This window comes from Crocodylus porosus, unplaced genomic scaffold (assembly GCF_001723895.1).
Source record: "Crocodylus porosus isolate Cpor-Errol unplaced genomic scaffold, CroPor_comp1, whole genome shotgun sequence".
Classification (NCBI taxonomy): Eukaryota; Metazoa; Chordata; order Crocodylia; family Crocodylidae; genus Crocodylus; species Crocodylus porosus.
The window spans coordinates 2,152,355-2,168,848 of NW_017728906.1; the positions used below are offsets into that span (position 1 = coordinate 2,152,355).

General features: G+C 42.8%; 1 protein-coding gene across 1 annotated transcript in view; it reads right to left on the bottom strand.

Moving 5' to 3' along the window:
- PLCXD2 (phosphatidylinositol specific phospholipase C X domain containing 2) overlaps positions 1-16,465 on the bottom strand; it is a 30,522-nt gene extending 14,057 nt beyond the window's left edge. The window contains exon 1 of the mRNA XM_019528597.1: positions 16,368-16,465. Coding sequence (XP_019384142.1) covers positions 16,368-16,425 — 58 coding nt within the window. The 5' untranslated portion in view covers positions 16,426-16,465. The remainder of the gene's footprint in view (positions 1-16,367) is intronic.
- Between the last annotated feature and the right edge of the window lie 29 nt (positions 16,466-16,494).

The following is a 16,494-nucleotide window of genomic DNA, read 5'->3' on the forward strand; positions in this document are numbered from 1 at the left end:
CTGGAGAGCCAGGGGGGCTGCTGTGCCTTCTTGCTGCCTTTCCTCCGTGTTGGAATAGATTTAGCTTGTGCACTGAGGATCGCTTTCTTGAGAAGCAACCACTCTTCTTGAACTCCCATCTCCCTGGGGTCATGGTCCCTGAGAGCCTGACCGACTAGCCTTTTGAGCTTGTCAAAGTTGGCTTTTCTGAAGTCAAGGACTTCTGTGTTGCTGACTGACTTGCCAGCTTTAAACTTTGAACTTTGAACTTCAGAAAAGCCTTTGACTTGGTCATCCATGATGTGCTCATAATAAAACTGGGGAACTGCAGACTCAACAACTTCATGGTCTGATGGCTGGGGAACTGGCTCTGTGTTTGGACTCTGAATGATAGTCAATGGAACCATGTCAACATGTCGCATGGTGACCAGTGGCATCCCCCAGGGCTCCATACTTGGACCAGTAGCTTTTTAATTTATTTATAAACAATCTGGATGAAGGTATCAGAAGTGGACTGGCTAAATTTGCTGATGACACCACATTATGGGGAAGTGCAGTCACACTAGAGGATAGGCTGGCTATTCAGGCTGACCTGGACAGGCTCGCAAGGTGGGCAGATTAAATAAAACCTGATGGCATTCAACATGGAGAAATGCAGAGTGCTCAGTCCTCAGGAGAAAAAACGCACATCGTATTTATAGCCTCGGCAGTCCTACACTCACTAGCACCACAACCAAAAGAGACTTGGGGGTCATGATTAACTACAAGAAGAGCATGGGCCACCAATGCGATGCCACAGCTAGCAAAGGAAACAAAACCCTGGCTTGCATTTCAAGCAAGACCCAGGATGTCATTCTCCTGCTTTACTCATCCCTAGTGAGGCCGCAGCTCGAGTGCTGCATCCAGTTCTGGGCTCCTCACTTTAGAAAGGATGCAGAGAAGCTTGAGAGAGTCCAGAAGAGAACCATGCACATGATTACAGGACAAGACAACAGGCCTTATGAAGAGAGGCTGAGAGGCATGGGACTCTTCAGCCTGGAGAAGCATAGGCGCAGGGGGGATTTGGTAGCTGCCCATAAGTATCTAAGGGGTGTGCATCAGGAGCTGGGAGAACATCTGTTCACCAGGGCACCCCAAAGGAAGACAAGGTCTAACGGTCACAAACTCCAGGAAGATCTTTTTAGGCTAGACATAAGAAAAAGGTTCTTTACTGTCTGCGTCCCCAGAGCCTAGAATAGATTCCCTCAGAAGTGGTGCAAGCACCTACTCTGGACACTTTCAAGAAACACTTGGATGCCTATCTTGCTGAGATCATCTGACCCCAGCTGACTTCCTGCCCCTCGGGCAAAGGGCTGGACCTGATAATCTTGCAAGGTCCCTTCGAGCCCTAATGTCTATGAAATCTATGAAAACACCATTTTACACCACACAGGAATCATGTAAGAGGGAAACATGTTCTCCTTCCCAGGATGTTGAAATAAGGGGAAGGAGAATAAAGTCATATTTTCTCAATTTCCAGAAAATAAAACTATTTTGGCTTGATGCTCCTGTACAGTGAAAAGTTATTTTCTCAGATGTACATGTGCTACTTCAAATAAGCCACATGATTGCTGCAGCAGGCACTGTGGTAGGGAATTTCCTTTTCATAAGAGAAGCCTTTCAATCCAACCATCTTAAGTTTTTTGAGCAATTTATTAAAAAAATTCAAAGAAACTGGACAAATACTCCATGCATTTCATAACAAATTACCACAAAAATAGGTACAATAGTAAGGAACATCCACAGGATTATAAATATTTTGCTTTGAGTTTTAAACACCTTGTATAAGACTCATGAAGCATCCTGAAGAACAGGAAATATCTATCAATACTGAGAAAGTTTTCACAGAAAGCAGATGTTAAGATGTACAATTATTATTGGAGTTTTAGGCACCATTTAAACCCAATAGATTCTATTCCAGTTAGAGAGGATTGTTAGCCAGACACATGAACCAACTACAACCCATCCTTGTTTGGTGGCAGGATAAAAATCTAGACCAGAATTCAGCTGTTGTTAAGATGTATTAATATCTGCATTTTATGCCCTAAATAGCATGGTCCATGCTCTTTCCTCATGTCAGCCACTGACTTGCTGGGTAGTCTTTCTGATGTCACTGCTGTGCCCACGTTCTATCTAGACCAGATCATCTCCTTCCTGGGAATGCTGAGAATGCCCATTACTTCATCTTTGTAAACACTTTGACACTGCAGCTGAGCCACACATGTAATTATATCGACAATGAAGTCATCAATAAAATTACCTGCCTCTGAATTTACACATCTCAGAGTAGTATCCCCATTTTATAAATAGAAAAACAGAGGTAGAGAGAGGTTAAATGTCTTAGTCAAAACTCACAGAAGTGAAGAGAACAGAAGCAGGCCTCCCATGCCCACACGCGAGCCCACTTCACTATACCAGACAGTATCCCTGTATATCACCACATAACAACGTACCGATTGTTAGGCTGCTTTTAATCCTGCTATCAGCAACTATTTGTAACTTGGCAAGTTTTCTTACTGTTTATATTACACAGACACGTGGGGGCAACTCAAATGACTGGAATTACTCCATGAGAATTTAGTACATCTGGGATTTAGATGCATGCTACCTTCAGTGTTCTCTGCATTATCGAGAACAGGACTTTAATTGATTTCATTTCTTCTTCTTATGCTTTGGGATGATATATAGGGATACTGTCTAAAGGTTATGGTTTAGGCTTAGGAATCAGGAATTCTGGGTCACATGCAAGGTTCCATACATGGTTTCCTGTATGACCTCAGGCCAATGATCAACTAATCCCAGTCTGTTAGTAATTTATTTTATGTGGATGTTCTGAGCATTAGTGTACATGTAAAAGAACTTTATATCTTCCAAGGTGATGTGAAAATGGGGCAGGAGAGGAGTCAATTACTTGAAATAAGTATATAATACTTCTTCCCTACACACAAGCATATTTCAGATCATCCACTGATTGCTCTAGTTTTTTTTAGGAGTAAGATATTGGGCTGTGGAAAGGAAAAGAAGTGGTGGCAGCCTCTTTGCTCAGGACTTTTAGAGCCAGGCCAGACTGAACCCATTAGACAGCACTGAAGGAAACAACATTGCTTTTCCAGGGAGACAGGCTAGATTACCTGAAGGATTTTTCAACACTGACATAAACCTGATTATGTAAAAATTGAAAAATGTAATGTAACCTTTCAGATGGGTAACAGGCTGTATTTACAGACTGTCCCAGCATGTTAACAACATGACAATGTCATCCATGGATAAAAGGTGCTGCACTCCAGGATACCTTGTCTGTAGCAATGTCAAACTTCTTTGAGCTAGATTTTCTTATTAGCTGAAGTAAACTTTTCATTTATAGAAATGATAACATCAGATTTTGAACAAGATTCATAATAAAAGAAAGACAGAAACATGATTTTGGGTATCAGAAATAAATTCAATCCAGTTTCACGAGTACCGGATCTGGTCTATGCAAGAAGCAGGACAACTGAGACAGTAACACTTTTGGCACACACTGAAAACTTTGGAATTCAGGTCAATAACAATCCAGACTTTCTAATCAAAAGATTAACATTGTAAGACCTCAATACTAACACAAACTGAATAGGTAATTTGATTTGCTGGATGCCGGACAAGAATAGAGAAGGGAGATAGTAAATCCCAGACTGAAAATTAAACTACAAGATACAAATTAACTTTCTAGATAAGCACATTCATTTACAAATCAAGCTCTAAAAAAATTACTTTAGCTATCTGTATAATAGGAATGAGTCAAGGGAACATAAGGCCTTGCAGTATGAATCCTCTTAGAAACATCCTTTCCCTACGAGGCACATGGTGCTTTCTTGAGTAGTTATCAAAGATAACTAACTTGATCCTCCTTCATGGCAACTCAAAGTCTTTGCTGTTCATTAGTTCTTTAATAGGAGATGAAAAAAGGGGTTGGTCATTTCAACACCAGCTGGTGCACCCGGATTGTCTACAGATTGTAAGGTGCTGAACCTTCTTCTGTGTATATGCTACCTCCCACACTATAAGCAGCGTAGCCATGTTACTGTAGTCATTCAACAGAGTGTGTAGCACACCAAGCTGCTAAAGAGAGTACTCAATGGCTAGGGACAGACACTCAAAAAGCCTGAGCCTGAACTGATTCAATCTTTGCAGGTTAGTCTAACCTGGCTAGGCTGAACTGATTTATTACTGGACAGACATCCCAGAAATGCAGGCACATGCCTGCAACAGCTCAGGCTAGAAGCTGGGGGCTCTAGAGCAGCCCTCCCTTCCTTCCACAGCACGGATCTGAGAGGGGCATGGCCAGGATGAGGCAGGAGCTCTGATTAGACCAGCAGGGAATTGATAACAGTGTATATCACCCAGTTAAGAAAACAGAGGGACATTACCAGATACTTGTTGATTCAGCAGGGAGGGTAGCCAGCATGTGGTCTGCCAGCTAATATACAGACATTCTCAGCAAGGCAGAGGGGAGGAGGGAATTTCTGCTTAGCAGGGGGTGGTGAGGGAAGGGGAAGCAGTCTCTGGAGCTCCAGCCAGGGATCAGAGGGGAGGGGTCCCCTCCACATCTGTCAGGAGCCAGTGATAAAAAATAAAAGGCTGTCTTCCCATTACATGATTTATAAATGTCCTTATTATACAAATGTCCTGCACCTTTCTGTTAAATGGAGTTTCTAGAAAATACATTGAGTCACTTTGCAGCAGTCAGTATATATGTTGATAAGAGATGAGGCTCTAGGCAGCTCTCTTTTGTGATTAATGGTGCCCTTTGGGCCTAAGACAAAGGTAAGGAGCATATAGAGGACTCTTAGAAGTTGTCTACACCATATCTCTGGCCTATCCCAACAGGAATGCTTCCTAGCATGCACTACCCAACCATTCCCACCTTGCATGGATCAAACTGGGAAATTCACCAAGAAAACTGCTCCAGGGGCACCCCCTCACGCTCATTCTCACAACTGAGGCTCAGCAGCTGCTGTCTAGCACACCAGAAACTGAAGTCTGAAAAGCAACCGGGGGTAGAGTGGCTTGCTGGTGCATTTCAAGGTTTGATGCCTGTGAGTGGGAACAGGTGGGCTAGGCATGCTAGGGAGCATCTCTGCTGGGGATATGTGGCCTTTCCAGATACTTATCTATCACATTAGCTGAAATTTAAACCAACCTTATATGGGCATCTCATCTATATGCAGATCAACTATTACTTTCCTCTCTCAGAAACCTTTGGAACATCAGATAAAGTTTTAAGCTGTCTCCTCCTTGCCATATTAGCAATCAGCCTTCTTTGGGCTGAAAGTTTAAGGCCAGGACTAACGGTGAGGACTAAGAAACACAATGGAAAGAAGCAGGAGGAAAAGGAAGACAGTCGAAATGTTAACAAAGAGGTAAATGGGAATTGGTTGCACAAATGGATCAGGAACAGGGAGAACAGGGTGAAAAAAATTAAGATTGGATGAATAACCTGGGGAGGGAAAATTGACTGGGAGATGAAGATAAAGAAAGGGGAAGGAGTTGGATAAATGCCAGAAAGGGGAAATAAAACTAAATTTGTGGTAAAAGCCTGAGGATTGGATGCTAAAAAGGGCTAAGCAACAATCATGTGGCTAGAAAGGAGAGAGTAGCAGATATGACATATGGGATGACAACCTACTGTGATTACTACATATTTTGTTAACTCAAGCAAGAGAGTTTCTATACGGCATATCTAAACATTTGAACCCTGATACACATTCCAGAGGACCCTACCTCCTTGAGCACATGGAATATATCTTTTGTCTCTATAGGCCCATCTAATTTGTTGCATAATCTATCAAGGGTGCAGTGAATGAACCAGGGAAATGTGAAGACTTCGCGATTAAGGTAGTTGACAATTGCCCTGAAAAGCTGATTTATTTCTGTACCATGGGCATAGAGTGCCTAGGTGATGCTTGGTCAAGTCACTTAAACCAATTCATCACATCTGTGAATAAAAACGTATTCCTCATTTTTGGGTTCCCAACATTAGCTTCAGGTGCCTACTTCATAGAAGAACTGAGGAACAACAATTAAAGTCAATGATAGCTCTGCTTTGACCACTGTACTAAAAAATGCTAAGTACTCTTATATTGGAAGCTTCAAGTTAGTAGATCCTTCTGATTTTTCTCTCTCTGCATAACCCTCCCAACTAGAAAATGAAATAATAATACCTACTCACCTTATAGCAGCAATATAAAAATAGAATCAAGTTTACAAAGTACTTGGACAGTATAGTTATGAATGCCATAAAATCCTGCAAGGAAATTAATTACCATATTTACTCAAATTTAAGATGACACCCCAACACCCCGTAATTAGACTCTAAACATGGAAAATGTATAAATTTGTTACAATTTCCCCACGTATAATATCTAATTATTGGAGGGTCATCTTTAATTCATCCCCACACCACCGCTGCAAGTGGGCAGGTAGAATGGGGAGATCAAGCACCTTGCCCTCTGCACTTGCCCTTTGCCACCTCTGACTGCCTCTCCCCTGCCTGTTTCCAACCCCTAAGCCCCTGCTCTACCCTTCCCCCCCATACTTAACTTTGCTCTGCACAGGTAGGCTACATCCCTGTAGCTGCCATATGGGCTGTACGCTGAGTTGCAGCCCTGCTAAGTGCCCCAAACTGCAGTGTGGATGGAGCCTGCCACCATGGAGCAAAAGCACGGGGGGCAGGTGACGAAGCAGAGAGGGAGAGGGGCAAGCAGGGAAGCAGAGGCTGCACGGGGGTGTAGGGAGATGGCAGAGGTGGGGAGACGCTGCAAGGGAAGATGGTGTATGGAGGTGGTGGGGAGGGGGTGGGCAATTGCTGCTATGGCCTGACCCCTAGTAAGGGCTGGAGGCTGAGCTACAGCGGCTACCTGCCTTCCCCCCACTGCCCTTACTCGATTTTAAGGTAAGTGGGTTCTCCCCGTTAAGTGGGGGATGCTTAAAACTGTATTCAGTATATACAGGTATGAAAACACATGGGGATACAAGAATACAATACAAAATATTGAAAATCTTCAGAACGCTAGTCAAGAGAACACCTCTGTGCAGTGAGATAAGGATTCTGTGGAAGAAAACAGGAAGTGATCTTCCTTATATTATGACAATTTATAATGATAAATAAAAGCCTAAATTAAGGTTGCAGAAGCTGTTTAAAAATATGGTATTTCACTGTTGGAAAGCACTTGCACTTTTTAACTTTCACAATAATCTTTAACACATTTTGTATGTGAAATAATTTAAAAAGTAGCATAGAGGCCTCAGAGTAATGAGTCCAGTTTTGGCCACCGCACTTAAAAGAAACAAAAGAGAACAATAAAAATTGAAAGACTTTTAGCAAATGCGACTTACGAAAAAAGGTAAAGGAACTGGAATTCTTTAGTTTAGAAAAGACAAGATATCAGAAGCACCTGGTAATGACTTACCAGTTGTAAAATTATGCTTTTAAGAGGACAGGAAGCAATTGTTCTCCATGTTCACTATGGAAAGGATAAGAACAAATCAACTTAATCTACTGCAGAGAAGATTTAGCCTAAATATTAAGATATGCTTTCTATCTATAAGAATTATGAAGTGCTGCAAACAAATCTGGGAATATTTGGGTGCAGGTATATTTGATTCTGCTTCAGTACAGGGTGTTGGACGAACTGCTTTAAAAAAAAAAAAATCCTTTCAGCGATATACATCTCTGTTCTACAGAAATGTTCCAAACTCTGCTTACAGGGCCTAATGAAGATTCAAGGTCCCTGTGGGCCTTGTACTTTCCCACTGATTTCACCCTGGCATCCTACAATACATCTAAAACAGTGTCATCTCTGTGAGACAGCCTCAAAGAGCAGGAATGCCCCTGCATGTGCGCTCTGGCCCACAGCAAGTTGCCCCAGGTGGAGTAGAGGAGGCTGGGGCCAGCACCTGGGCTGGGGTCCTGCAGCCTCCTGGGGCTCCAGCAGTGGCAATCCAGACACACACAGCCTGGCTGGTAGCCAGAACATGGCTTTGGCCAATCAGGTGCCAGTTTCAGGTGTCACATGCTACCGCCACATGCACCACCCCACTTTTTTCTGGTGTGGGTTTTTTTGACACCAGGATCTTCTGGGAGTCATCCTCCTGTACTGATCAATACAGAGCTACATCACAATTATTCAAGTGGTACAACCTTCTATATAAGGTCTTGGCTACACCTCTAAGTATGTGCAGGGTGGAGAGGGCAAGTACAAGTTAGGGACAGACTTTTCTCTTTCTAACAGATTGAAAACCCCAAATCCTTTCATTACTTTACTACAAGGAAAAAGGTAGTCATACCAATGTCCAGGTTGTTACGTATCAAAAAATATGTTTTGGCAGCTCTGCAATGAAATCTTCAGCTTTAGTACCACCACCGTCCCAGATACCAGCCGGCATTTTAAGAACAGAGCTAAAGTAACAGCATTGTTCACCTCCAGGAACAATGGCTGAAGAACTGCTCTCATCTCCAGAGATTACTTCTCTGCCTCAAGGCTCTACAATAGCTGCCAGCCAGCACTGCATGTATAATATACTTCACTCACACACATAATGGATAATTTGTAGATCATATGCTTAACTACACAGTGCCCACCACAATTTGCTGCGTATTTCTTACATTGCAAACTCCAATTATCTATCATCTAAATGCATAAAACCATTTAAATGCATTGCATCTTTTAGTTCCACAGCCTACTCCATAACTTAATTTCCCTTTGGTTAACTACAGAACAGCTTTGTCTACTCTGTCACTAATAATGTTCTTATTACATGGGCCAGGAACAGTGAAGCTAGAGACCCGTGTGCTGGGGCAGAAGCTGCCCAGCTGCAGCTTCTCCCCAGCCTGGAGCGGTACAGCAGGAGCAGGGGGAGGAGGAGCTGCTGAAAGCAGAGGGAGCTGAGCACTACCTGGGCAGCTGTATTAGCAGCAAGACCAGCCCTGCCAGGAAGCTGTGCACTCTGGCCAGGGCTGGGGCCCTGCTGTTGGTGGGCACTGCGTGGAAGCAGGGGCTGCAGAGGGCAGGAGCAGATAGAGCTTGGCTCCATGCAGAGTGCCATGGGGGCAGCTATGGGCTGGACTGGGGGAGGGGTTGGGAGACAAAACACACCTGCACCATACCTCTTGCCCCCTCCCACCCCCCCAGCAAGTAGCCAGCCCCGCATGTGCCCCCACACCCACCTCCCCAATAATTTGAACTATCATGTAATTGTTTATATATACAGTACTCAAATATTTTATGCATGCAGCCCTCGACAGCTCACCAAAACTCATTAAGTCACCCACCAACAAAATAACTGCTCACCCCTGGTTTACCTCTTGGGAGAGTAGTCAAGCAGGGGGGCAGGGCAGTGGCCAGGCAGGAAAAAACCTGAGCATGCACTTATCTGCTTATTGCCTCATACCTCAGGGTACCCTTCGAAGGATTTTACAGCAGGAGTGCCCTGGTCCTGACTAAAAATCACTGACTTAAGCAGTTATATTTACATTAAGTTTGGGTCAGTACATAGGTTGCCTCCTTCTTCCTCAGTCCTTTAATAAGAACAAGTTCTGACACTGGAAAGAAAATAAACCCATCAGAACTTAAAATTATGTACAACATGAGATGACTTAACTGTTCCTCTTACTGAAAGTCATGCTTGGCAGAAGTGAAATAATAACATGTAACATGATGCAGCTATATCAGTCATTTCATCTGAGTAAATTAGGGCTTTGTAAATAATTCTACTTTTGGTTCAGGGGCCATGTATTTTAGGGCACCCCAACACATTTAATTTCATCTGAAATAATTTTTTTCAGATCATTTATGTTCTTTTATAAATTCAGAACAAATTAGAAGCAGAAGATGTTGATTTGGGATTTAAAATGGGAACATCTTGTTTAAAAACGCATCAAAAAGAAGGTTCCAGCTTTTCCTTAATTTTTTCCCTCATCTTTTCCACACAACTTTTCCCAAATTCAAATTTACAAATATTTTCTAAACTACTGTTTTCAGCAAATTTACTATTTCCCTCCAGTCTGGTCCCAGTAGTCCCAAATGCAGAGTCAAGGCAGTTCTACATAATCCCTAGATCTACATTTAAATTATAACCACTCTATGCCCGTATCTGAAAAAAGGATTTCTCTCACCTGTGCTTCCCCAAAGGATCCCTGACACAGCAGCCATACTGTGATCCAGAAAGGGTGTTGAATGAGCAACAGAAAGCCAGCTTTAGGATAAGAGTTTACCACCAATCGAAGAGAGAGCTCTTCTGGCTAACAAATGGACCACTACGGGCATTTGTACACATGCCTGCACTGCAGTTTTATAAGCCATGAAATGTGTCTATACTGGGAAAATTTCATAGATTCCATAGACATTAGGGCTGGAAGGGACCTTGAAGATTATCAAGTCCAGTTCCCTGCCCAGGAGCAGGAAGTCAACTAGGGTCAAAGGATCCCAGGAAGAGAAGCATCCAAACACACGAAAATGGTGGTTGTACGCTTTTGAACTAAAACGCCCCGATGTGTTTTAGTTCAAAAGTGCACCACCACAATTTTCTACATCCTGACACACATTTCAGTTTCATTAATTGATGAATCAAGTCTGCTTTGACCCAACTGATCTCCGGCGAGTTGCGGGACAAAAGGGTATGTGTGTATAACAGACCGGTTAATGCAAGGCAATGTTTCTTCCTAACGCACAATAGCAAGAAAATGGCCGATGTCCTGAAGAAAAAGGGTTTAAATCTTAGATAATCTTTTACAATTAAAGATTATTTACAGTTCCAGCTGAATTTTGTTATCTGTGTAAATGTTTCTTTTTTTTAAATGCTGTAAAGCTTGTGGTCTTGTACCTTAGCACCGAATCCTGCTTTCTAATTCTGTACAACACTAAAAATGATGATCCTCCTTTATCCATTTTGAGTCTACCACCTGCCAGTTTCATTAAATGTTCCTTTTCTTGTATTTAGGGGTATTGGTTGTAGCGGTGCTGATCCAAACATAGGCAAAAAAGAACCTTGTCTGCATTTCATATCTACCTTCTCTAGACACCTAAATATCAGCAGTCCCCAAACCTGGGATATCTGCAAGAGTATAAGCACTAGAGCAGGAGTGGACAAAATGTGGCCTGGGGGTTGGAATTTCATTTGAGTACACTGTTGTATTTGGGAGTTGGTTAATATATCTTTTTTTATTGAGAGAAGCAATTGATTGTTTTAACTTAGTTTATGCTCACGGTACTATTTACAATCATCCCATCCTTTCCATACCGGAGCAGGATTGCTCCCTACAAAACAATAAAAATAAAAAATTGACAGCATCACTTCACAAAATGAGAGGTCAATAGTGCCATGCACTTATACAGCAATAGAACCCTCTGGCTGACAGGAGGTGCTACTTCACAGTCAGGGCGGCTAGGATCTGGAACCAACTTCCAAGAGAAGTGGTGCTGGCTCCTACCCTGGGGGTCTTGAAGAGGAGGCTAGATGTACACCTTGCTGGGGTCATTTGACCCCAGTACTTTTTCCTGCCATGGCAGGGGGTCGGACTCAATGATCTGCTCAGGTCCCTTCCGACCCTAGAAACTATGAAACTATAAGAGAAAAAAATATCCTGTAGGTAGCCAGAAAACAGTTTGCCTTTTATATGCAGAAACAGTTACTCCCTAACCACCACTACACCTAACAGAAAAATGTTCATTTTTAATTTGGATTCAGACCTCCTTTGTGAAACATTTTTTTTTACTAAGTCACCACCCTGAGCTGGTATTTCAACATTTCCTCAACTCCCTAACCTGTTTTTCCTATTCATAGGCTATATGAAGCAGTCTGACAGTTGCTCAACTTTCAACCTAAAAATAATTCAAGAAGAAAACACTGCTTATAATACGAACAGGATTTTGGGATTTTCAAGCTTTACCATCATTAACTTGCCTGGTCCCTCTGCTGCAGATACCATGCTGCCCAACATTTATTCACAACATTCTGTTGAGATTAATAAGCAGTGACAACATACCTAAAGCAATTATCAGCACAGCAGGTTCACCCTGCCTGAAGCCATCTGGAACAGTCAGCAGGCACGTGTCAAGCACATCTAATCTGCTTGCTCACCATCTTTATCAGTTTTCTGTATTAACAGGGCAAACAGCAGGTTGAATATTTTCAATACTGACATTTCAGTTCCTTGAAAGAAATTTCATAGTTGTCTTGCTCATTATCCAAAAAAAAATTGTACAATATAAGAGGAAAAAAAGAATATAAAGAACTTGAATATGGAAATGTATATTTTGCTTGATTTTTAAGGCTACTATATTTTTAAGACTTGTGACAGAAGTTAAACATCATCTCACATGCTTCATTTCTAAATTGAACCATGTCTGTACATGTAGCTATACTTCCTCAGAGTTGTAGCTCCAGGGGCCTTATGTCCCAATTGCCTGGAACTTTGAACTATTACCAGTAGGTCTGCAGCAGTGCAAAGCAAGAGCACTACCTCTTCCTGGAAAAGCATTCTGCACCTCCACATTAGTGCTGAAGAATCTATAACCAGGGAAGTTACAAAGCCTTAGGAGACTACTGTGTTAACAGTATCAGAAAGGAAAACCTACAGCAGTCACCAAGACCCTTGTAACTGATATCTGCAGGCCAGATGAGTTGCTGCAGAAGTGGAATCTAGAAGAGAGTGCACAGATGGGGACTCAGGAGAGCTTGGTTCAATTCCTGACTCTGTCACCGATTTCCAGAGTAATGCTGGGCAAGTCATGTTCCCTCTCTGCATCTCAGTTCCTGCATCTGAAGAAAAGGAAATAATGATAGCAACCTCTGTAAAGTGCACTGGCAACTACTGACCGAAAGAACTAGGTATTGTCACTACTGTAATGTTCACTTGACAAAAGAGAAGATTTTAATAGCCATCACTGTCCTCGAGTCTGCTCAATGTAAAAAGCATTGAGCTCTCCCACAGTTACATTGTGATCTTTGGTCACAAAAAAGGTAGGCAGCTGTCTTTGCTAGAAGTCATTCCAATATAATGAGTAACATGCAGGAATCATTTTCACATTACTCATCACATTGCTACTGGCTAAATACAAGGTAAGCATAAATTATTAAGTGCCATCCCAACCCACTTCCTGGTTTCTCAGGTTGCTAAGTAGACATTTGTACAGGTAATATTATAGGTATCAATTTGCAAAAGGAAAGGCAGTATAGCCAAATGCTGGTTTGTTTACTGCTTAAACCTGTATAAAATTCACATGCAGATTGCAGTGACACAATTCACCTTTTCAAAGTCCTGATCTGCTTAAATATTTGGTCTTCATTTTATACTTCCTAATACATTCAGAAGTCTAAAAGGTGATGACTGCAGTCGCTGTTTTCCAGAGTTTTACGGATATATAAGCAGAGGCATTCTACAAAGTCTTTCACTTGATCTAGAGTGCATCAGACAGTAAAAGATGACAGCTTCACGGCTATTACAAAATAAACAGTGCTAGTTTGTTTGCTGCCACACTTGGGGAACAGAGTACTTGTCATCTGTGGTTAGTCATACATCCAAAACATGAGTGAAACCATTTGTGAATTTCATCACTCACGGTTTTTAGCATAGAAATACTTAAATACGTCCCAGAAACGATCTTATTTATTATTAGTCTACTTCATACTTTAAAAGCTTCATGTCATTTAGGTAGAAGGCAAAAAAAAAAAAAATCTCTCTCCCTTAAGCTAATATATGACTTCCATCTGCCTCCTCAGTACACATCCTTCTTAAACAGATCTCCTGAAAGACAATGTTATGAGGAAGCAGCATTCAGTTTGTATGCAGCATATGTATTCATATCACTCCATTTTATATTACCTAGTACACACAACATTTTATATTACTTGCTCAGCACCAGCTTTGTGCCTAAGAAAGATGCTAGCCCCATTCTAAACACAGCAGCAAGCTGTCAAAACAAAAATTAGGATTTACCTTCCAACGGGAAAATTCCTATTTCCAACTCATTAAGAGTCAGAAAAGAAATTCAGAGTAATTTGTTAATTTTCATCACAGCAAAAAATTAACGGGATGGTATTCCAAGGTTTCTTACTAGGACCACTTTTTTATTTAAAACATCAATGATCTGGAAAATAGAATAAGCACTGAGATGGTAAAGTTTGCTTAAGATGACTAGAGTACAGACAGAGGTAAGATTGCAGAGAATTTCAAGAGGAAAGTCAAGCCAGGGAAATAAACGGCATGATACCGGATAAAAGTCAAATGATAGTAAACTAAGTTATGTAACTGAAAATAATTCTTTTCTCAAATATCTTTACTACAGACCACGCAATTATCAGAATAAAGATGTACGTATAAAGAAGATTTATGCAGGGTTGCAGACAATTTAAGAGCTCTGCTCCCAGTTCAGCAACAGTGAGAAAAGCGAAAGAGGAAGATATATGCATTGTATCATTTAGTTTATGGAACATGGAGGAATAGTTATATGCCAGAGGAATAGTTTTATCTATATCTATTAGATATAGATAACAAAATCATCATCTGATGAACACAAATCAGTGACATATATTTATCCTGTAGCAAGATGCTAGAACTGGGACGTATTGACCTGTTTTCACTGGCACTGAAGAACATAATTGAAAGCAAACAGTTTTTCACTAAAAACACTAGGACAATACACAGTGTAGTTAGAAGAGAAGCTTAGAAGGATTAAGAAAGATTTAGACATTTATAAGAATAGAAACATCCAAAGCTTAGTAATATTTATTAGGACAACAGGCAAGAGCTTTGTAAGGGATATAAAAAACTCATAATTCAGTATGAAAGCCAACCGTTAACTATTGGGGGAGTCAGTTACAAGTATGCAAGGATTTTTGTGGGACCAGCTGCATGGATGGGATACAGCTAGCCAAGCTTTCAGATGCCAAACAATCTCCACCAGTTAGAAGCAGATTCTCCCTGTGGTGGCAATACTGGGCCCTGATGTCAGGCAAGTAGGGCTGGCAGCTCTCAACAAGTGGATTAGATGGACCTGTGGCCTCAATCAGGGATATCAATTTGTAAGTAGTTTTAAAAGAGATGGACTGAAGACAGAAGCCTACTGGACATCCTCATTCCTGCTGGTCTATTTACAGCTGAAGATTATATCACAGGTTGAATGCCTGTGACTCAAACAGATGGCAGGTTCCTTCCTTCTAGCACTAAGAAACTAGCAAAGCGAATCTGTTGCATCTGACACCCTGTCTCCAACGCCGTCTCCAGCAGCAGCCAGGGAGGGATGCTTAGGAGGGAAGGTCACTGCCCCCACCATAAATGAACCAGCTCTGCAAGGGCAGCAGGGGTGGAGGATGTCTCTTGACCTCAGCCGTGATCCATTTACACCCTCCAGCCGCACGCTGAAGGACAGCCCCTGATGAGCTATGTAAGTTAAGCACAGGCTTACCAGGCATCTCAACCCACTTGAGCCAGAGGGGTTTAAGAGAAACGTTAAAAAAACCACAGGCATTCTTTTCGATGCCCCGTGCCCAGGGGCAGCAACTGGAGCACCAGCCTGCCACAGCAGGAGACACTTGCTCCTCCCCGGGGAATAATCCTGGGCATGTGAGCCACCCCCTCTTGGGGAAGGCACTGCCCTAGCAACTCACAGAGACCCCTGCACCCAAACGTGTCCAGGAAAGGGCCCCTCTCCCCGCCCTGACAGCCCTGTCCAGCTACACTTCCAGCTTCTGCATACACACGCATGCTTATTTTTTACACATTCACACCTATACACACACTTGCTTACTCCATACACACTCACACCTGCACATGCACACATGCATTCACTCCTTACACCCTCACATGTAGACCCACACACACATGCTTGCTCAATCCTTACACACCTCACACCCACTCACACCTATACATACGTGCTAGCTCACTCCATACACATGCACGCGTTCACTCCTGACAACCTCATATCTAGACACAATTGCTCACTCAATCCTCACACCTACAAACACACATGTGCTCACTCCTTACACACCTCACACCTATACACACATGCTTGCTCACTCCATATACCCACACCTGTGTGTGCACATGCGCACACACACACATTTACTCCTTATACCCTCACACCTACACACACACACACGTACTTGCTCACTCTTTACACCCTCACACCTAGACACACACTGGGTCGCTCAATCCTTAGACCCACACGCCTGCTCACTCCTCACACACCTCATGCCGGCTCGCACCTATACCACGCACGCTTGCTCACTCCTTATAGCCTCAAATCTAGACCACACACACACAGAGGCTCGCTCGCTCCTTACACGCGCCCCCGGCCCCCGCCCCGGGGTACCTGGGATGGCGAGGTGCGCCAGCGGGCGGGCGCTGAGCGGCGCCGGCAGGGCGCCCATCCAGTCCGCCTGGCCACCCGCCGCCTTCCGCCACCCGCGCCCCGCGTCCACCGCCGCGCCGCGCCGCCA